This window comes from Falco cherrug, chromosome 4 (assembly GCF_023634085.1).
Source record: "Falco cherrug isolate bFalChe1 chromosome 4, bFalChe1.pri, whole genome shotgun sequence".
Lineage (NCBI taxonomy): Eukaryota > Metazoa > Chordata > Aves > Falconiformes > Falconidae > Falco > Falco cherrug.
Window position 1 is genome coordinate 5,483,820 of NC_073700.1, and position 23,459 is coordinate 5,507,278.

The window sequence follows — 23,459 nt, forward strand, 5'->3', positions numbered from 1 at the left end:
GGAACAATGGCATCAAAATAAGATTTATTATTTAGAACTGAGATTTGGAAGAGACAGACATGGCAGGTAACAACAAAACAATACGCCAGGCTCCAGCTGCGAGAAAGGATGGTACTGAAAGGTTTATGGGCAAATAGAAATTCTTATTTCTGCAGTATCAAAAAAAAAAAGAGTGAAAAGGTCAGAATGTCGTGGTCTGCAACTAAGGGGGAAGCAACCAAGGTCCTTGGGCACGTAGCACAGCAGCAGAGGGTTGGAAGAGTTTGGGGCCCAAACGTAACATAACAGCAAGAGCAGCACTCTTTCCCACTCCTTAGGAACAGTGCTAAACCCCATCTTTCTAAAAAAAAAAAAGTTGAGTAGTCCTTTATAATAAACGATTACTCATGAGATTATTGCTACAAACTACTCTGCACATCACCTCAACCCAGGAGACAGTTCAAACCCATCGTCAGTGAATCAAGAAAAAGAAATCTCCCACTACATAATTTTAGCTTGTTGAAGGCACTTTAAAGTGTTTTAAAAATTGCTCCAATTACCGACTCATCTGTAGAAGGATTTTAGTCTTACATTTAAAATCAGAAGTGACTCGAGAACTGTATTTAACTCTGGCAAGAAAATGCGGCCGGTCTATAAGAAAAAGAAAGAGGTAAAAAGGGAAGTGACAAGTACAACCTTACTCTCCAGTGAAGTCTCTGTAGGTTTCTTTACTCGATTTAAACGGATTTAAAATAGAGTATAATCTTTACAAAAAGAACTGTGAGAAATTTAAATGGAATTGTAACTTATCTTCTTTGTACTAGAATTTGAACACACGGGCCTAGATCATCTTTTTGAAAATTACTTGAATTACAATTAATTGTGTAAAACAAAAAGTATTTGAAGGAGTGCCTCCTCCTCCTCCTCCTCCTCCCTCTTCTCCAGCCGCTGCTCACGGGAACCTGGCTCACAACAGAAGGGAACAATTTGGAACAAAATCCTTTTCCCCCAAAATAATTCTCCTTTATTTTTTTTTGCATAACATTTTTGTATTTCCAACTATAAATAAAAAAATGATTAGAAAGAAGTTACAAAATTGCGTTGAATGGACCAGAACAGCACAGAATTTCTCACACATGATAAATCACTTCCCATCTTCCTCTTCCTCCTCCTTAGCCGTGGCAGGGCCTCGCGCTTGGCACCGTAGCTGAGGGGGCCACGCGTCAGTCGCTGACGATCTCATTTTCAGAATCTAAAAAAAAAAAATCCATATATGGATTTCACATACACGAAAACCCAAACAAAACCCAACGGGCCACAGATCGTGGGCCCACAGTGCACAGAAGATGCTTCTGCCAGAGTGTGCCAGCCACTGTGTGTATTTTGGGTACCGCAGGGAAACAGAAACCAAAATCCTCTGTTAAACATGTCACCTGTGGCGTGTTTATGTTGGTGGCAAAACCTTAAGCACCTTGTGGAGTCACTCAGACTGGAGCCCCAGTTCCCGCAGGGGAAAAGCTGGTCTCCTGGGAGGCAGCAAAGACGCCCAGCGCTTGTCTCAGTTTATGGGACTCTTTATAGGAAGCAGGGACGCCATGCCCATACCAGCAGAACACCAGGCAGGGATGGGAGTCATCAGGCTCCAGCACCCTTCGCAGACCGCGAGACAAGACTGCTGGCCAGACGTGAAAGGGTACAGGGATGCCAAGGGCTTGAAATGACAGGAACAGAATAAAATGCAACGAGGGAGCTGAGAGCACAGCACAGCACAAGGATGAAGCAGTAGCAACACAGGGAGCCACCATGTGCCCCGCCAGTATGCATCGGCTCCACTGGTGACATGCTCACGGTGACGTGCACTTTTCACTCTACGCACAGAAACATGCATACTGTTACTGGATCTGCAAGCATATAGGAGTTTTACATCGCGGACAGTGTGCTAAATACTTCCATAAAAAAATGCAGCGAGGCTTTTAGAACAGCAGGGAAGGCGAGGGACAGCAGGGCAAAGCACACTGTGCAAGCAGATACTGTGTCTGGCATAGCTCCAGGCGGGTCCCTGTGGTTTAGGCTTTTCTTTTATCAAATGCGGTCCCAATTTTCTCCCTCTCACGTTTCTTGCTCTGCCTGCTTTTAAAGGAAGTAAAATCCTGTCTTGATTGTAATTCCTGCCCAAGCTTCCAATCAACATCAGTTCTGCAGATCCACCACCATTCCCAACATCAGCTTGCTATTGATAACCAGCATTTGGCACAGAAGCTCATCCAGGATACCAAGACAAAATTCACTATCTCCAGGTAACAGGGAAAAACCCTTAAGCCTGCAGTGGGCCTGACCCAGGGTTACGCTGCAGGTCAGCCATAAAGCCAACACCAGAGCAAGCTCTCCAGGTGCCTGGCTCTTCAATACAAACCCCCTCAGATGCTCAGGCCACGTCCCAAGGACAACGACCTCCTGAAGTCAGTTGGAAGTTTCAAAAACAGCCAACAGCACTGACGAGATCAGTGAACTCGAGTCACATTGAAAATTTTCTCAGTGCTGGGGAGAACTATGGGAAAAAAGGCAGCGATGGCAGGTCTTGTAGCTGCTCACCAATGGGGAGAAAGACACTCGGTATAGTCCGTCTAGCCTGATAAACAAAAATTGGATCCTGAGGAAGTTTTTACCTTTCTTGCAAAGTAATTAAAAAAACAACACATGAGTGAATGCTTATGTCAGACCTAAAGGACACCTATTTGTGAAGGACTGGCAGCTGGTTACCCCAATAATGAACAGCAAAGTATGGGGATCTTCCCCTTTCCTAGGGAAAAAAAAATAAATATCCTAACCTCTCCTTCTGCCTTGCTAAATGTGCACAGGCTAAACAAGCACCGTAAACCCATCCAGTGGCACTACATCAAAAGAAATTAACGCAAGCTTCCCCTGCTTGCCAGACTTTGAAAAACCAAGAAGTTGTCACAAGAATTTCACCATTGTAACAGCTACTTTATCAAAATTGTAGGTCACCTCCTATGCATAGCTTCTCCACTGTTACTAAGCAAAACCTAAAGCTTCCTGAGGCTGTGTGTGTGAGACTGAGGGCTGGAATTACACAGCCTCTAAACTTCATGTGAAAGTTATTTCAGGGGAGAAGTTTTATAGTCAAATATAATTCCAAGTGTTTATATCAACAACCTTCATGGTACACTACAACTACCACTCAAAAAAGAGCAGAAAGGACCATATAATTTACAAAAGTCGCTGCCTCCTGGTATAACCTTGACTTTCAAATGAATCAGTTATAAGAAATCTATTTACCAGCACAGCTAACATCAGCATCACAGCACATCCAAATCGCTCTGAGCAACAAATTCTTTCATAATGCAGAATCTGTAACCTGACAGCTCCTAAAATCCATTTTATTATGTTGCATTTCTGGAGCTTATCTGCATTAATAAAAGAACCGGCATGGTCAGGGCTGGAACATCACCTTCCCGCTGCATCTGCAGGAACAGCTCCACAAACAGATCTACCTGAAAGAGCAAGTATTGTCCCAGTCAAAAGTCACCGACATGTATAAACCAACACAATTCCCATCTGATCAACAGTTCATTTTAGTATTACATGAACAGAACAATAATTGTATTTACTGGGTTTCTTCAGGAGAACCACCACAAGGCTCAGCGTGCCAGGCAGCTTGCCCAAGCACTCCACTGAAGCTCAGCCCGCCAAAGTGCCAGCCAGCCACCGGCCACCACCACAGACCAACGAAATGCTCCTCAAGGATGCAATCGATATACAATCAAATAACCATAGCAAGACATTACATGTGATTATGGTTTTGCTGTTTTATACATTCACTCCCATAGCAAGATATTCATCCATCTGTGGCAGCAAAGAGCACGCGAACTCCCTGCTCATAAACTCTGCAAGGACACCTTGCTCATCTTCAGCAACCACACACCTCTCCAGCACAACCATCCTCCATGAAATCACCAGAAACTGGGGGCTGAGAAGGGGAAACAAGGAACCAGAGAGTGCAAGGAAATGTTACCAAGGTATTAAACAACAGTCATGAACTATTTAACGTGTGCTCTCTGCCTCCAAGCCAACACTTTCAACAGCATCTGTTGAAAACTCAGGTGGGGGCTCGTCGGCAGCAAGGCAGAAAACCAGGGAGGTTTTTGCCATACTGGCTAACACCCGAGATATCAGTCTTACTCAAAAAGACACAAACCCTTTGCTTAATTAGGGAGACGACAACAGGGAAAGCAGTGCTGAGGTCACATCATTTCAGAAGGAAAAATTCTGACTACGCCTCCCCAAAGAAAACTTCCAAAGAATGTAGGACAACGGATGTTTTTCCTACTCAACCAGGCGCTAACTGAACAATACTGACACAGACGCACCAAGCACTAAGTCCATGGGGCTTGCCTGGAAAAACCTGGAATGTTCTCAGAATTGAAAATAGAGTGCTGGAACCACACGCACACACACACAAAAAAAGCAGCTTGATGGGAAAGAACAACTATTCAACCATTGACAAAGTCAAGTTAAACTAATGACTAATTCAAAAGTATTAGTGATTTCCTTCCACAAATACCAAATGGTAAAACCTGCAACTTGATTACGAAGTTCATTTCAGAAATACTGCCACGTAGCACGAGAGCACCCCATTCCCAAACAGGAATACTTATGTAGGAGCAAACAGACTGCCACACTTGGCCCATTCAATCCCTCATCTTGTCCTTGATACTAGCCAACAGCAAATACTGAACGGTAAAGAAGTTCTACTGTAAAGAGCAAAAAAGAACTCTGGAGATAAGCGTAAAGTAATAGTAAAGTAGCATCTCCCCTTTAAAGTTGTGGAATGAACACCAGAGGCAAACACACACAGAAACTGCAAGGGCCAATTTTACATTGTTCCTTTGAATAAAATCTGCGTCAGGGAGGTTGAATCAGGGTTTACAGAAGAACCTTGAACTGCTCACGTGTCTGTCCCTGCCACCTCTGAGCCCCTCTGCAGCCTGGTATTGGCAGTGGCTGCGCCACCAGCAGCAGCTCTTCCCCGTCCCCAGCACGCCGGCGGGGGGACAGGGCGCCGTTATGCATTTACATACTCCATCATGATGTACGGCCATCGGAGAGCCACATCAACGGCATACGGGCAAAATTAATCTGGCATTTTCCAACTACTGCATGTGTGACTTGACAGTTTAAAACATCCTCTCAATATTTCTATTAAGTTTCTACAACTTCCATAAGATCAAAACCCATGGGACCTGCGAGCTCCCTTGTTGAAACCTCGTATTTCAAGCTAAGGATCTGAGCTGCCTTCACATGCATCCTTGCAGGGCTGCGCTGGGAACGTCGGGAGATGGCAGAGCTGCAGGACAGGGCTGCAGACCTGCTACCAGCAAGGCGAGGAATTCTGCCCAGCAGGCTTGACCCCCGTTTGCTGCACATCAAAGCAATACTCAGAGTCAGGAATAAAATCAGTTCAGTTCTGGGATCTGCAGGTGAATGTCTGTTTGAGTACAGACCCCCCACCTCGATGGTGTAGCATCGACTGCTCAGGTCCCTCTCGCTCCTTTGTTCAAGTTGTCCCGTTTATTTCATCTCATGTCATTTCCATAATTGTCACGGAGGGTCAAAGCACCCTTTGACATGATGGGGGGCAACAAAACAATAGCTTGCAGTTAAGTCAGAAGAATTGCAGCCAAGACAGCTATCAGAAAACCAAAAGCATGAATACTCGAAATGCAAACAGTAATCTCTGAGCCATTATTGGGCGCCAGTGCCAGATGCAATAGTTTGGAACAGACCCACTAGAAGCCTGGGAGCTGCATGGAAGCTGGGCTCAGCCGGGCTGCCCGTCGCCGGCTCTGCCGGGCACGCAGTGCAACACCGGTCTGGCAGCAGCTCCCCCCGAGCTGCAGCACAGGTCACAGGCTTTCAAACACACACAGCACAGACAGCAAAGCCGCACGGGTCAGATGCACAGAAGACAGAAGCAGGAGTATCAAATCCCTTCCTGCACGTCCGCTCCTAATTTCTCCTGCAGTCTACACCAGTGACTGTGACCGCCAAGAGGGTGCTTGCACTGGGGCTGAACTTCGTAACTTCGTTTCCTCGCATTTAAATGATGCCGGGATCGAGTTCAAAGGGGTTCCCTAGCAATTGCCAGCATAGGAGAGAGAGTCCACATGCCTCTTTCACCACCTACCAAACTCCAGCATCCTCATGTGTACCACCAGTGATACCGCAGACCCCATCTGCTTAAAGGAACCCATTTAATGTTCCAGCCTGGTCTGCTTTGCAGCAGCGGAACACCAGCAATATTGTAGCGGGCAGGGGATTTCAAGCAACGTAAACTGCGAGGTGGCACTACATGACTTCTAGAGCACTCCTGCACTTCTACAGCTGCCAGAAGGTGGGACGTGTCAGTTATGGGCAGAACACGACAAACAGTGGAGGCACCACATCTGCTCCTTCTACACAAGTCAAGGGATAAGAGTCTGGAAAACAAATGCAGAGTTACCCGGAACAGCTGGGAATTGACACAATTCTACGTTTTAGAAAAACACTGTGTTTTTCACACAATTTTCAAACACAAAATGTTTATTTTTCTTCTTTTTAATCTATACAATTTCTCAGGGTTTTTTAGTGCCACTGACTTTGTCAGTATACAAGGGATGGACTATACAACAGGCAACAGCAACATAAACTGTAAGATTCAGTGCAAGCCGAAGGAAAACTGGTGTGAGAACATATTTTCCATGTTTGCTCATGAAGCATACAGACATGAATCTAAAAAACCCAAACAAATTAAAGATACATGTTACAGAGAACAGAAATCTCTTACTACAGTATTTTGCCCAGGCAGAAGACTCTGCATAATTCTCTATAAAATTCAATTCTAACTGAATTGATGGAATAATATATTCAAAGGGTACAAACAAAATAATTTAGACAGATATAATGCTCTAAGTACAATAGAACTATACAATTCACAGGTTGGCAGCACAAGACATCTCTGCCCTTCAGAAGACGGTATAAAATGTCATCGCAGTAGAAATCCAGAGCAACGTGCCTTCAGACGTGACCGCGTGGCTCATGACCTGTGCCTGTAACACTCTCCCTTAGCGCTTTCGAGGGGAGACTTACCATCACCAAATCTGTTTTAGTGGTTATCTTGTGCCTTTAGACCAAGAGGTGCAGGTGGAGACTCTATGCACAGTAAAACGGGCAAAAAGCAACTTTCAAACAGGAGAGGTGTCCATGCCACCTAGAGCACAAACTTAATTAAAACTAAAAAAAAAATTAATAAAAAAAAAATTAAAAAAAATATTTTCAAACGACGGTGAGACTCCAAAACTGAAGTATCAGATAGGAAAAAGAACAGCTTCACATTTTTATTCCATTTTAGCACAAATACTGCTAGCATGTCAGTGGCAAAACACCATTCTTAACCTTGGTGGCCAAACCAAAGCCCGGGTACACGCAAGTGCTGTACTTACAATGTTCTCACAGTAACCTGGAGACGTGTTCTCCTACAATCAAGGTTTCAGTTAGATTTCTTCACTTACGAAACATGCATGAATTTGTAATGTAAGTAAATTACAAAAGCCCAGTAGGGGAACAAAAACGTACTTTGTTTCACCACGTATCCAGGCAAAAACAGTACTTGCCTGCCTGTTCAAAAAATAAGTTGCTGTCTACACGAACTTTACCAAAGACTGGGGAAGAGAATGAATTGCACTGCCCAAAGCTATTACCTGTCCTTATATACAACTTACTTGGGTTACTCTGTAAATGCTCCTATTTTAAAATGTGTATTTCACTGCTCGTTGTACAAACACAAACACATTTTTGATCAGCATGTCAAACAAACCTCACCTCACAATTACTTTTTTTTTTTTAAAAGCTTCAGAACGGAAAATTAAACCCCTGAATTAAAATAAAAGCATTTACAGCAGAACGAAACTGATGAAGAATGTTGACTGTAAACCTTCAATATCTTTGCAAATAAAAAGAACTTCAACTCACAAGCAGATTGTAAATAAAATACACCTTTCAAACAATTTTACATCTCTTTCCAGCTGGAACTGAAAAGCTGAAATTCAAGGCACTGTACTCCTGCAGGGGTTAGTACAATTTTCTAGTCATCAATTCAAGTACATTGACTTTAAGGATCGCAAGTGTAAAACATCAGAACACAGAATAAAGTGTCTTCAGCAATGAAATATAAGCAAATATTGCCGTAACAGACAAACTATCTTTTGTGAAACCATTTCACAGTGATTGCTGGATGCAGTGTATGGCTGTGTACGCTAGCGGGCCCGACCCAGACCCCCGCCTTGTCCAACACGTATGGCATCTACAGGTCAAACACTCCACGTGACAATGCCGAAACCGCCGTTACCTACGGCGAGGCCACTGCGCTACGTCATCCGCAGGTGCGGGCCGGGCGGCTCAGCTGCGGGTCGCTGCAGCCGCACTGGGTACATCTGCAAGCAGGTTCTGCCCAGGGGCGAGAACCGGGCAATGCTCGGACCTCCAACGATGCTGGGCGGTGCCACCGGCCCCGACCACTGCAGCCCGTAAACGGGTGCGGGGAAAACTCCTCCGTACTGGCAAAGAGGCATCACATAGGGTGTCACTGTGCCAGAGAGGGCAGGCCCTGGCATAGGCACTGGCAGGGACGGTGAAGCTCCGGGAGCTAATGCTGCGGGCATGGGGCAAGACACTGGAACAACGCACTTTTTCCCCAGTCCCGTTCTTACCGAATTAACCTACAAAAAGAAAGATACAAAAAGCATCGCTAGCGAGCTCCTCTCTCCCCACCTGCCACAGGCAGCACCATTACACCGAGGCACGCATGTCCGTGCCAGGATGGTGGCAGTGCCTGGCACTCAAAGAGAAGCATCCTGGCCCCTGCCACCGGCAGCATCCCTGCCCACGCCGGGGGGGCACCTGCAAGTGAGCTGCCAGGGTACAGCATCCTCAGAGCTTGGGCTGGGGGGGCTTGTTGTTTTGTTTTGGGTTTTTCCCCCCACTTTTTTGGAGGGGGAAGGGTGGGTGGGTTTGGTGTTGGGTTGTTTTTTTTTTTTTAAAGAGAAAAAAATCAGAAATGAATAGCAAAGATTGTCATGGGGAGGGAGAGGAAAGGTGTCTGAATACAACCTTACTATTTAAGGAGGCAGGAAACATCACTAAACAAGTGAGAACTGAACACCACAAAAAAACCCCACAAAAACCCCTTGAATGTCCAAAGAAACTCGAGCACCTTTTACGCTTGCCCTTGTGCATAGAAGTAAATAAATTAAAACAAATGCAGAATTAACCCAGAATTCAGATACTTAGAGCCATCATCAGAACAGGTTTAAAAAATTCTAGCACATATTTCTGTAAAAAGTTGTTTCATCCAGCCTCACTGCAGCAAGGGTAGCAAAGAACAGAAAGAGATTTGCCACAGCAGTTCAATACCCAGCACTGGTGGTGGCTGAGATCAGGCGAGCTAAACCAGCAAGGACACCGCAGGAGCTGCTCCTGCCTCAGGGGCTGCCAGAACCAATTCCAGATATTTTGCTAAAAATTCTATTAACATCCACTTCAGTTATTCTGGTTTTGTATGTAAGGGGCAGAGAAAGAGCTCTCCTTCCTAAACAGGCGGATGGAGGAGCTTCCCAAGTTATATGCTCCATCATGCACAGTGCCATGGAAACAACAGTTACCCGAACGCTGCCCGCTCTCTCTGCCGATGGCACCCACAGCGTTTCATTACATTTTTAAATTCACAGAATTTGTAACTCCCTGCCATGTTCCCACCATACCAGCATCTATTCACGGCACATAAAAAAAAGCGTAGTATTTAAGTCCAGGCATCTCCTGTTAATTTAGTATTTCACATTAAATTGATAAAATTGGTATGAAGGTGAAATTTCAGCAGAAAAAAAAGTATGTATAAGATGGTGTGAAACACTTCTGTTTCTGATTTTAGTGTCTCTTCTGCTCTAGAAATAAAAATGGCAATGTCGCTCTGAGGTTTACTGCTTTGGGGTATTACCCTGTACTCCAAAGCAAATTTTCACTGTCTCCAGTTCTAATCTGAAACCTGAATCTAATGGCGACCACCGAACTAAGAGAAATACCTGTTTTGGTAAAATTAATTTAACATTATTAATGTATAGAAATCCACCAAAATTAACAGCAAATCACGAAGAACAACAAACAGAGGAACTAAGGACAGTTAAAACCTGAAGACTTAAGGAATTATTAGACACATGTTTCAACGTCCTCAAAATGATGGTTTCCCCAAAACTAGACAACTGTGAGTGGATGACAATGGATGCCTGTAAACATGCCTAACCAGAACAGGTCATGCCTTATACAGGCAACAGACACAGTAGCACTGAAAACAGAAGGTGACATTTAGCAAGTGGTCCTATTCAGAAATTTTAACCTGAAAAGCTTGTTTTCAGTTCTTCTAAAATACCGAGAAATCTACCTTGACCTGATACGTGCTGCTTCACTTTTTCATCCTCAGCTAAACTACTCAGTAAGCAGCAGCTGTATTTGAGGCTACGTATGTGCAGCCAGGAACAAAACTGCATCATGCTCCAAAACCAGACATTACACATACTTGCTAAAACCTGTTAATATCGTGAAAATGCACGATAATGATTTAAGGTTGCTTCCTCTACCTTCGTCACATGCCTCGAGGGAGCAAAACACATCCTTAAAGAGGCAACAAGACATCTAGCTCTCACCTCTTCCCCTGGACAGAAGTCTCTTGGTCAAAGCCATTTTCTAACTGTCATCTTGTAAGCAGCTATGGTGACTCAACACCAGTGGAGGCCAAAACAATCTGTTTCTTCCTGCATGTAGATGCCGACTGAAACATCAAAATCAAAATGCAGCAGAATGGTCCTCAAAACAGCACAAGGAGCTATGGATTTCTCGCTGTAGGAAAGCCATGAGGCTCCAAGTTAACTTTGCTGATCAATTCAAAGAGAAGCAGATGGACATTCACGCAGGGATAAACAAGGTGTGTACCTACACTGGGGTCAAGGTCACAGCTGTACACTGAACTAGCTCAGCATTTCAATCAGGCTGGTATTTTAACAGAGGTAACCCAAGGAAGCCCCTGAGATGCCCGGCACAGCCGCGTGCCTTGTCAGTGGTAAGGGTCTTTCACCCCTGAGCACAAACCCTATGGATGCCGAGGGGCTGAAGCTCACAAATGAAGCTGTCAGCCCCTAAGTTCTCCTGTCACTCATGAGCTGGCCAGTTCTGTGCCAAAAGGACACATTTTTTATCCATAGCTCCCTGCTTGCCCAGGTGACCTCTCTCCTCAGCTACTGCCTTGTCATTTTTGCAAGTTTGTTCAAAAAGTGCCAGTTCTGACACAAGCCGCCGATTCCAAAATGTACATCAAGTACAGCACACTGTGTCCTAGTGGTGACAGGGCTTCAGCTTCCAGTGCATCTTCTGGGCTTCGGCATTCTACCCACAGCTTGAAGACATGGGTACACATCGTTTCTTTCATACTGAAGTTAGCTCGGGAATTGAAAACAAGTGGTACAATGCCAGACTCCTGCATCAAGCTCAAGCAACTAATGTTTAGAGACCACAGAAAAACCAAAGATCTTTATAGCCACAGCCTGCAGTCATACAGGACAAGCAGCTGGGTTTTAAAATACTCTAATCCTCCCGCAGCAGTGTAAAGCTGAAGTGGCCTCTTCCCCTCCCGACTCAGCTTTAGACGATGCAACAACAGTAATGAGGAATGAGATTGATTATGCGACTTAGCCACCTATGGATGGCATTACTTCACTTTTAATATTACAATACTAATTTACTTCTGTTTGTTCTGCTGCCTGTCTAGAGCCCAGTAACGTCAGCTGCCTGGGCCTTGAGCAGGCTGATGAGGTAGACACAGTCTCAAACAATTAATTTTACAAACATACTGCAAAATTTAGGTCTGTCATCACCGTGTGAACAAGTCTGTCTGCTAGAGATATTTAATAGGGAACTTTTTTCTTTTTGGAGGGGAGACCGAGTCAACATCCTAAAATGTATCCTAATATTATATAAGAAGGAAGTGAAATTCCCCCCTTCCTCTTTCCCTCTGCATCTCATTTAGCTTCCTCTATAGAAGCAATATACTTACTGCACAAACACCTATGGCAGCATCTCTGCCTGCAGCCTTCACACCTCTGCTCGTGCTGCTGCCTCTCCTACACTTGCCAAAGCCTCCCTGCAGTAATAAACCTCAGCTCCGAGGGCTGGTACAAATCCCTGCTGGGTAAAAGCCACCTCTTGCTCCTGCCTCCCCAAACACCTGCCTTCTGCTGCCAGCCCTTCCCTGGCCACCACTGACCCCCGCTCCCCCTGACACCCACACACACTCATTTAGAAAACAAGAGCAATGCATACGCAAAGACATGGGTAAAAATTAAACAAACCCCACTGGACAAAAGCTATGGCAGTTCAGAAAAACCCAAACTGTTCTTTAGACTTTTTTTTTTAAAATTCTCTACCTTGTTCTCACACTTTACTGAACAAGCTCTAAAGCGCCACTTCAGCTATATGTATATATACTGTGAGCTGTGAAAGTATATAGCTAAGAGTTTTGTTTGACTTACAAACACCATAAATATTTATGCTTTTACATTAGAACAGATGAAGCCGGGTAATTCTGCTGTGAAAGCTGACCATAACTATCACAACCCATTCTGAAAATGCAGAATTTAGATTTTTCTTCCAGCTACATTTTGATGGCTGTCTTACTAGCGCTACTTCTGTATAGTCCAACTACCACTGAAACAGAACTGAATCACAGGACAGGGTTAGAGCTGGCTGCCAACATGAGCAGGACAAGGAGGCTAAAACTTTTGGGATTTTTTTTTTTTCCATCTTCTTCCTTTTTGCTGAAAACTCACAGTTATTAGGTGCTACTGAAGATTTACGTTTGTGCTCTTCCACTTTTCTGGAAAGCTATTCTGCTATTCGGACCAAGAAGGCAGTGCTGAATAGCTTCGAACACAGATTCATCCTATTTTCTGTTATTCTTCCAACCCAATAGAGACAGAAGACACAGTGAAAGGTGTTAATAGTCCTTCCACTCCATTTTCCCATCTGCGGCTATCTCCAGAAAGCCTGCTTCCCAGGCAGCCAGCTCATTAAAATCAAGATGTATTAAATGCAAACAGATGTGCAGCTATTACTGATGGTGTCTCAGCCCCAGCACACGTCACCAACTGACACAGAGCTGCATGTTCACAGAAACAGCCTTATTATGGACTGAGAACATGTTTACAGCTCTTTTTTGAGTAGTAGTTTGTTGGAGTTTTTTTGTTTTTGTTTAGTTTGGTTTTTTTTTAAACCCATGGAGCTACGTAACTGTATCAAAAATAGAAAACATTTTTGGTAAGCCCTTTATTCCCAGGCATCTTCAAGTAGCACCTTTAACTACACAATATTCAGTACTCTCTACATACAAGGCAGCTCATGTTTCTAAGCGTATTCCTTGACTGGCAGTAACCACAATTACCTGTAAAAAAAAAGGATTATTTCATCATGTCTTCAACACAGATGAGCATGAGAGAAATAACTGTTACCAAGTAGTTTGACTTCAGTTCTTTCTAATATCTCCTATTACATTTTAAATCACTCATGATAAGAATCTACGTGTATTTTCATGTTTAAATAAAACATTTGAAAAGGAATATTTCAGTGCTCTGTGACATAACTGGATGCCTGAAGGTTCCCCCACAAACTTTAATACATATCAAGCAGGATGTGCAGCCAAACTGACAGACAACTTCCACCGAAACACAGCAGAATTTAAAGTCTTCCTTTGCATGCCAACTATTTCATTGCTTTCTACACTTCTGATGAGAAAGAGAATGAAAATCAAACCCACAACTCTTATTAAACACACCACCAATTTCCTCTTCTGAGCTGATTTCCAACCTTAAAGAGTAGCTTTCACTTAGTTACAACAACAAAGATACCAAAAATCTATTGTTTTCACACAGCGAAACTTGCCGATGGTGGTAGAAGCATCTCAGGAAAAAAGACAACTTGGGGGAGTTAGTCCTCTGTTCCCAGGGTGAAAGAGAAGACTTGAAGAGGGCCACACAACTAGCCTGCACGTTAACAACAGTGGGTGAACAGTAAGAGAAAATAATGAATTAAAAAATAAACTTTACCCTTAATCACTAAGGGGTTGTTGCAGTTTTCCTTCAGCCTAGAGACCAAACAAACCCCCAAACACAGGGTAGAAAGGGCCATTTGGTTTAGACGCCTTCTTTGTCATACCTTGTATATCAGACATTCTACATTTCCACCCCAGGAGGATGCTCCTCGCCTACGTGGCTTCTGTGTCACATACAAGAGCTCTGTGTGGTGCTAATCCCAGGGGACCTATAACCAACAGAGCACCAGGGGCCAACTCACTCCTAGCCCTGTTTAAAAAACCCTTCCACGAGACAACTTGCTGCCCAACAACCTCCAGAGACAACTTCGACTTAGAACTGAAGGTACAAATAGAGCCTCCTTCCTGCTCCTCGCCTCCCATCACCACACGGGACCAACAGCAGCTTCTCCCAAACCCCCAGTCTGAAGGTGGGAGACAACCTGCCCTAACAGTTTCCTGCTCATTTGTTCCTGTCAAAAAAAAAAAAAAAAAAAAAGCATAAGAATTCACCATGTTTCCAATTTATCTAGCTTTTATTTCCAACATAAAACATTATTATAACTTTCTCTGACAGGCTGGAAATCTGTTTAATGCTCCTTATTCTTTTTTCGCAAATGCATTTTTGTATTTGATCAAAAAGACGACAAAAAGATGGTGTTAACAGATGGACTGAAGAAGTACAGCCCAAGCTTTATATACTCCCTATTAGAAAGCTATTTTTCCCATCCTTTATGCGATTTCCTGAGTTCTTGTCTTTTCAATACCATTTTCAAAGCTGGACTCCACGGTGACTCAGCGGAGGTATAGTATTTCCCCACGTAACTCATCACTCCAAGCACTGCTGTATGGGTCGCTTGGCTGGTGTCCAGACTAAGGACCCCTTCACACAATATCCTTCTGGCTGTTTTTCTCCCAGCATCACAAAGCCTTCTCCTCCTTTAACTCCAGTTTCCCCTTTAGGGTGAATTTAAAAAAAATACAAACAGCGGAACGATGCTCGACTCCCAAAACAATCCTTGTAAAAGTGTTTTAAATCGTATCCCCTGCCTCGTTTTCTATCATCTGTGGCATGAGGTGCCGCCTTTGTGGCCAAAATACCCCAACAATAACCACACTAGGAATATTTACCATCTACCCTTGCATCTCTTCTGCAGCCCACACTGCCCTGCAAGGACTTTATGCACAAAACCACCGAGCGCAAGCAGACATGGGGCTCGCAAGGTCTCCAACAGCAGGCAACAAGGAAGGATGTGAAATGAAGAACAGGGAATCCCAACCTCTCTGTGCTCTTGGTAGACTACTTCTAAAAGACTTCAATCAGCCTTGTTAACTCCCTGGGACAACTGTCACGTTCTAGAAAGAAATAAACCCTCCAAGATCAGCATATTGAGACAGAAACGTGCCTGTTCCTCCCACAGTAACACTCCGCCTTCTCCACAGGCTTTGAAACAGAGACGCCAAGACTGCAGACGGTAAAATGAACCCCAAATTAATGTTGACGGGTGATTTAAATAAGCAACATAACCGCTCCCTTTCAGCGTTACAAGTGGGCAAAACAGCCCCATCGCACCAGTCTTGAGGGAAAGACATCAAGCTGCAAAACGCACATCAAAAGAGTAAGAAGTGACTTAACAGAACAAAATCTGTGCCTTCACCATCACTTTTTCAAAATCGTCACTTTGTGTTTACCAGCACCTCCTCTGACTTACAAGAACTATTAGGGTCTTAAGTAGATGTTGCTGTTACTCCAGAACAGGTTTACACTGGTTAAAGCATCACTACTCAGAAGGATTATTTACTCTGGTTTTCTGTTCATTTACGACAACTAAAAATTGTCATAAAATTGCTTAATAAATTTGCACAAATGTTTTTTCTTGTGAAGTCAGTGATCCTACTCACTTCAAACCAAAGCAGACACATTAGTGCGGTTCCTGCTTTGACACGTCTCACCTCACAAATAACTACAGAGATACTACTGCTGCATAAAAGTTTTCTCTCGTTCTACATGCCCAAAAGGGTCTACCATCCAGATCCAGCTGTCTTGTTTTTACGGTATTACAAAGCAGTCCCTCACTGGTTTTATTTTCACAATTTCTTTGCTTTTAAAATTAATTTATTTTCCTCTACTTTGGCTCAATTGCTGGTCATCCAAAAAACATTAATCCAGCAAAAACTATTAGTCAAAGAATCATCCAACTGTGAAAAACAGGTCTGGAAACCCAGACCAGGGCGGGACAGACTGGTAAACTGGGATTCTGAATACATCTTCATTCATTGTTGTGCCTGCCTCTGCATCATCGCTTGGCCATGAAAACAAGCACTGAGTGCAGGCACAAATGCACATCACAACATTTTTTTTCCTGCTACTGAAAATAGGAGGGGATGAATGGGGGCACTTCCAATTGCCATTTTGTTGTAGTTTACTCTCACAGCATTTCTAAAGACAGCATTTTCACGAGGCAGAGCGCCTCAGAGACGCCCAGTACAGCAAGCAAGGGCCAGAAACACACCCAGCCGTCCCCTGTCTCGGTGCAGGACGCCCTCCATCGCCACCAAAGCAAAGGCTCACTACCACCAAGCCGCCAGCCCAGCTACTGCCTTCTGCCTAAGGAAGATTACTATTAAATATCTAAAAGAAGAAAGTTTCAGTAATAGTTAAAACTTAAGTTGAGCAATGTATGGTTAACAGTATGAGTATTGCTGTATATTGCTGTTGATAAGCAGTTTGCACTTTAAAAATATGGTTTTTTTTATATATATTGCAGCCCATATATCCCTCAAGATTATTCCAAAAGACAATTAAAAAAATAATATCTGGTTTAGTACTTAATGAAGAGAGATGGACATTTATAGGAAGCATTTATCTGAAGTAATTTTAGTCTATGTCCTCCTCCACATCTGAGTCCTGCAAAGGCTTTCAGACACATAGCAAAAGGTACGTCCTTCAAGGAGTGCCACTTACTCCACATGTCTCATTCTGTGTTTGCATGGGATTAGCCTTTGGCTCCATGTCTTGCCTTTTTTGGTTCTGCTTCAGTTGGTTTAAAGAAGGTTTTGTCTGTGCAGCTCCGACAGTTTTGCTTGTCCACTGGTCAACCAGTTTGTGAAGATCATCTGTGAATGTCCCTTTCTTGTTGTTACTGTTGTTGGCCTGAACCTGCAGGGTTGATTGCGGGAGGGGCTCAGGGCACGTTACCAGACTGTTAGTTGAGGATCCTGGAAAATCACACACAAAGAAAGTTGATGATGGCATCTCTGCTTCGCCACTTTGACGCTCAAACAACTTTTCATCTACTGCAATTCAAACGGTGGCTTTTCGGACTTTTAACCCCACCCCCACCTTTCTACAGAACACCTTTGCTTAAAGAAATGGTCCAAGTTCAATGCATTCGTATTTTCTATCGCGTTATGTTACCTCAGCCACGAGCTGTTGTGCCCACAACTTCTCTCCAAAGGGAAATTAATGACTCTGAGAGAAGAAATGAGTGCAGTCCCAGTAACACGGGCATCCTAAGGCTTACAAAGTCTCTCCAGAGGAGACTACCACGAGAGAGAGTGGGAGGCAGGACGTATTATTCACTAAAACTACACAAATGAAAAAAAATTAATTTACGATTTATTTTACTTGCATAAGTTTACTGTCCTCCTGGAAAAACGTAATTGTCATAGAGGTTGCAAGTAGGGTTGGCTACTACACCTCAACGGCTCCGGGAGAACTCACAATCTCTCTCTCGAGGATGTTAGGACCATTTACTCTGCCATCTGTGTATTTTTTTTGGGGAAAAAATCCCATCAGGACCATGAACATACAGAAGAAAGAGGAGAGAGGAGGACATACTGGGTATGTGAGTTTGAGACAGAGAGAAGGATACGGAACTTCTGGTATAGATAAAAGCAGGCAGGAAGAACATTAACAGATTTAATTTTAAGTGTTCGCTTCTTTCTAGAAGAGCTAGGGGGAAAAAAATAATCTGTTCCCTTTTGTGTTGGTAACTACAAGTCTGACACAGCAAAATCTGCAAGGAACAACAACTGAAGGTGCCTGAATTTGACCTAAGCAGAAAATGTAAAGTAACTTTCCAGCTAACGTATTTGATATAGCTAAAGATTTGAAATCAAGACCATCTCTCCAAGCAAAAAGTTCATAGAACTGTAGTAAAATTATTATATAAGCAAACATGAACATTCAGTCTTCTTTTTTCTGTTAATCAGTTACCAGCCAATGAAACCGCGTAAACTAATTAGTCCTATGGTTATATAAAATACGTTAATAACCTTTAAATGATCATGCATTCAACCTGCAACATAACTTCAAAGTGAACACTGCTCATTTCCTTTTCCTTTGCTTGGGGGAAAGGGACCGGTGAAAAAAGTAAGTATTTTGACAGGAAAGCTCTTCAATTAGTGTTTAATATTTCATGCAGCTCAACAGGAATGAGATTGTTTTAAGCTATAAATTCCTCCAGCAGAGAACTGCAGTCATATAAAGGTATGTATTTCAGGAAGACAAACACTGAACCCAGTTTTCTGGCCGCATGCGTGCACAGTCTCACACACACAGAATACCACAACTGTCTTGCAGCATGCGTGGTTCCCAAGACATCACAGCACATGCATTATTATGCAGGTATCACAATTTATACAGTCTAATTTCATATCAGTACAAGTGCATCAGCTCTATTTATTAAACTAGCTTTTAGTAAAAAAAACTAATAAAAAAAAGAGCAAAAAAACAACCCATGCCATGAAGGAAATACTGAGAAACAAAAATGGGATAGTTACTACTACTGTGATCTTTGCCTAGACATAGTCGTTTCAAGGTGGACCCTACAAGGTAAAACAATACAAGACATACAGAATTAGGTAAGACTAAACACAACAAATCTGACGGACAAGCTTCTGTACTTTTAAGCAATCAAAAAGTAGTTATTATGCAAGAAGGACAGACAAAGTCAGCAGTTCAGGTGAGTAAAGGAAGTCTAAAAAACTGGACAGCTCAAACCCTTCTTTAATGTGCAGCCATTCAGAAGCTTTGAAAAAGTACCATAGCATGCCAAAAGCAAGGTCTCGTGACTTAAAGATGCATTTGTTTGGTAGCTGTTGGGTTTTTTTTGGTTTTGGTTTGGTTGGTGGTTTTTTTTGTTTGTTTGTTTTGGTGGTTTGGTTTGGGTTTTTTTTTTGAGTTTGGGGTTTTTTTGGAGGGGTGGGGTGGGGTGTTGTTTTTTTGTTTGGTTTGTTTGTTGCTTTCCCCCACCCCCATCCCCTCCCCAAATTGCCTTGGCTTCCTAATCAGAGGTTTTGATTCCTACTCTATTTATGCAGGAAATGATGTCAATTCAGTTTGTGACAGGAGGCCAAAAATGCTTTCAGGAACAAGTGAAGCTAGTCTGGCTGCAAAGACAAACTGTAAAACAATCCTAAAAGTCCTGTTTTACAAGTCCAAAAAGATACATTGTTCTGCAGGTCTGAGGCCAATTGTTTCCGAATACTTTATTAGTAGGATTTGTGTCTAAATGTGAGATTCTGAACTTTAATTGAAAGCAACCGTGAATGAGTTTCCCTTACGCCTTGTCCAAGTGCAGAAAAATAATCCAGCAGAGTAGCTGAGTTTTCATTTAACCGAACTACATTGTTTTTTCATTATTGTCTCATTACATCCTTCATCACGATTTTACGTATTCTGTTGGATAGATAGAGTGCCAGAAGCGTACCAAGAACCCTACTCAACTGTCAGATCTTGCCAGACATAAGCACTGTTTCTATTTGAGTGCCAAATTTCCTGAAAGGTATTTTGGACTTGGTAAGAAGAATATCATTATGGTATGGGAGGAGATGAGTATCTGACATGGGGCATGGCAAGTTTATCGTGAAGAAACACTTGAAAACATGAGCAAAATCAGAGTGGGGCAAAAAGCAAGATACAGGATGGATGTTCTTTTTCTCTACAGAAAACTAGTATAGCTATTTTATGTTACTGTGCCAGAAATGCAGCTTTAAACTCAAGAGATTGCAGGTCCAGGCTGACATAGGCTCTGAATGAATCTTCAAAGGAGAAAGCAGAGACATCAGTCAGAGACTGAGGAAGAGAGAGTATAGAAAAGAGGGAGGGGGGGGAAAAAGGGACAAGAAATGTTTGCGCTTTGATATGGGTGACATGAGGAGGAACAGAAGGATTGCTTTGAAAGATTTTTCTTATTATTTCATAGAGTTTAATGAGGCTTCTATTCCAGGAAAATCAGAAGGACATGACTACAGTAATATCTTATGCAAGCATGACCAAGTTTAGTTTCTCATCTCAAAGCCTAGGTAGCAAATAAAAGTCACGTTTACAACTCAACAATATGCATTGCATTTTTAAATTTTTGCCCCTCAGATATACCTTACCTTGCCTATCTCAAAGTCAGCTAGCAACTCCCATTATGAAAACATCAGCGGCAGTAATACTAGAACGCTATTTTCTTAACTATCCTGCAGCATTTCTGCATGTAGCAATAAGTAGTATTTAGCACAATATGTATGCAAATCACAAGCAACTGCCTGCGAAAAATAAAAGCAGGCAGCTGACTAAAGTACGTGCTCAAATATATGTAAAAAAGCTTAATCACCAACCCCTCTGCTTCCTGAAAACCGAGGCACAAGCTTCCATGCACCTCGAGTGCCAAATCCAACCCAGGGCCCCCGTACATGCGGAGAAGCGGCAGAGAACAGGGACACTGGACAGAGTCACCAAACACCTGCCTGAGGGGAGTCAGCTTTAAGGAAAACATTACAGAAGAGTCAGTCACCAAAAAGAGAGCTGCTTCTTCCAAACTGTATCACTCTGGCATGTTGCTTGGGAGATGAGAAACATTATCTAAGTGGTGATATTGCCTGGAGCAGGGACTGACAGTCATCACCCGTGATTGGTTTTAAATTCAAACTCAATTAAAAATGCACTTGGCAAACCTAATTCATCAGATTAATTGTATTACTTCTAAAATAAAGGTGTTTAATAGCTGTAAAGTTAAGGAGATGAATCATAATTAAGATGTAATCTAAGACTACAAGAGTTCAACAGAGTGGTTTACCTCCAATTCCAGATTTCTTATCTGAGAAATTAAATAGCCATTATATCATACAGGACAGAAAAAAAAATCCATCGTCCCATATTTGCACTCTAACACCTGCAAAAAAGCTTGAAAGCTAACATAAAATTGAAATGGCAATAAATTCTTAGACCATTTCCATAATTGCCTATGCACATACAATACACTAACTACTACAGACCTGACAAAAACCCCTTTATACAGGATTACAAGTCCAAGCCAAATGGAGCTTTTGAAAATTCTGCTCACACTCAGAACAAACTCTTCCCTAAACACCCTTCGCATTTAACCCAGGGAAGCAGCTCAGGCTACGCTTACACTGAAGCCCATCAAAAATAGTTTATCCCATGGAAAGTACAAAGGAAAAGTCAATATTTGACATGGGGAAAAGTTCAAGAAGAATTCTTTGAGAACACTGTGAAAGCGTTCCAAGTTTGATGAACTACTTGTAAAACTATGCTTAGCGCATCTGGATGTTTGTTTTTAAAAGCGTGCGGCTCATTTGCCTGCTAACACGGTACAGCCTCACGCTGGATCAGCCGAGCTCCCCAAAGGGCTGTTTTCCCTTAAACTTATCGATCCGGAGCTTTTCCAAACATCCAGCACAGCTTTTCCCCACTGCTCTCAAACAGACAGAAAACCCCAGGGAAACCTCAACTTCTGGAAGAGACCCGGGATGCAGAACCACCACACGGACAGGCCACCGAGCCGTGGCGTCAGGCAGCTCCCCCACCGCCTGTCACCAGCACGTGGAGATGCGACCATGCTCAGCACCTCGCCCGGGTACTTGGCACCCCCCGAGGGGAAGGGGTGCTGGCCAGCTGCCACCCGCCATCGCCGAGGACCACATCCTCGGGGCCCACAGTCACGGCTGCCCGAGCCGGCAGCGGCCCCAGCCCCCCCTCAGGGAGCTGGGGAGGGGGGCGTGTGCGGCCTCACCTTCCACCCCTCACACCCGCACGCTACCGACCTGCTGGGCTCACTGGGAAAACAAGCTGGAATAACCTCCTGTCCCCATCCAAACCTACCAGTAATTCAGCTGTGGACAACTGCGCAGCAACTCAAGTGACAGGCAGTATTTGAACCTAAGCTGCGCCCCCTGAGCGGCGGTGCCTCGGGAGAGATGTGCCAGGGTTACGCGCCTGAAACTCAGTCCATCTCCTCACATGACTCAGACATGGGGGAGTGCAAACCTCCTCTCCAAACGCTTCACCCCGGAGAAGCCGAGAAGAGAGCATATGGGCTGAGAACAGAAAGCAGTTAGTCATGCCGAGTTATTTAAGCATCGGGAAACTTCACGATTGGAAGGATTTACATATTCCCTTGGTTTCATTCACAAGATCCATGCACCCAAACATTTTTAATATGCTGGTTTTTAATTGCCATCTCCCAGTCTTTTTACATCCTACTGAATAGCAATTCTGTGAAAGATTAATGAAACAACTTCTGGGAATTACGTGTGCAGAGGAAGAAACTACTATGTCCGTTATAATACCAAATGGGAAAATCCGTGAACTAGGAATTCCCCTCGGGTTCTCAGGAAAAAATAAATAATCCCGAATGCAAAACTGTCTCATATAGTCATTATAAAACTTGCATAATGAAAAATTCAGTATGCTGAGCAGTAAACATCAGTTCTCAAGAACCTGAGTGCTTGGACTTTTAGGGACCTCAACCAAAAAGGGGAAAAAAAAAAAAAAATCAAGATTATTTTTTACAGCACTTTTTATTCATAAAATTAGGAGAAGTGTATTTGAGTGGTCTTGTGCCTTTGATCTGTACCACTTGGATAATGATGAGCAATGTAGAACTCCAATGGGAGATCTGATATTAATGCAAATGAACAGTTAGTTAACCAAACATTTTCTCAAGAACGTTATTAGCCTTCCTAATGTTATATGTAAAGTGGCCTATAGTACCTGTTCAGCACAACATATCTTTATTGTACAAGCAAAATCTGTTTGCCTAAAAAGCAGCATATGTGATTGGGTTAAAAGGTCTTAATTTTTTAATTGAATAACTTGGTATTGTTTGGTTGAATTGCCAATTACTTTAGAAGTCATACAAATAGGGTACAAATAGAAGGTGCACAATTATTTGAAACATAAAAATACTGGATCCCAGCAATCCATTTCAAAGTCTCATCTGAAAATCTGATATTGCTTTTTACTTATTTATGCATTGATGAACTGCTAATTGACTTCATCTCT

The 23,459-nt window shown here is 43.1% G+C and overlaps 1 protein-coding gene across 11 annotated transcripts in view; it reads right to left on the reverse strand.

Annotated features, from left to right (window-relative positions):
* Window positions 1-979: 979 nt before the first annotated feature.
* The window catches only part of WNK2 (WNK lysine deficient protein kinase 2), a 112,401-nt gene continuing 89,921 nt past the window's right edge, over window positions 980-23,459 (reverse strand). For 3 of the 11 annotated variants that reach the window (XM_055709602.1, XM_055709603.1, XM_055709600.1), the window contains exons 27-29: window positions 18,947-18,991; window positions 17,127-17,380; window positions 1,282-8,753 (exon numbers count right to left, since the gene is read on the reverse strand). In XM_055709602.1, coding sequence (XP_055565577.1) covers window positions 8,403-8,753; window positions 17,127-17,380; window positions 18,947-18,991 — 650 coding nt within the window. In that variant the 3' untranslated portion in view covers window positions 1,282-8,402. Of the gene's footprint in view, window positions 1,232-1,279; window positions 8,754-17,126; window positions 17,381-18,946; window positions 18,992-23,459 lie in introns of those variants that run through there. The other 8 variants (XM_055709601.1, XM_055709607.1, XM_055709604.1 and 5 more) reach the window with 6 other exon arrangements.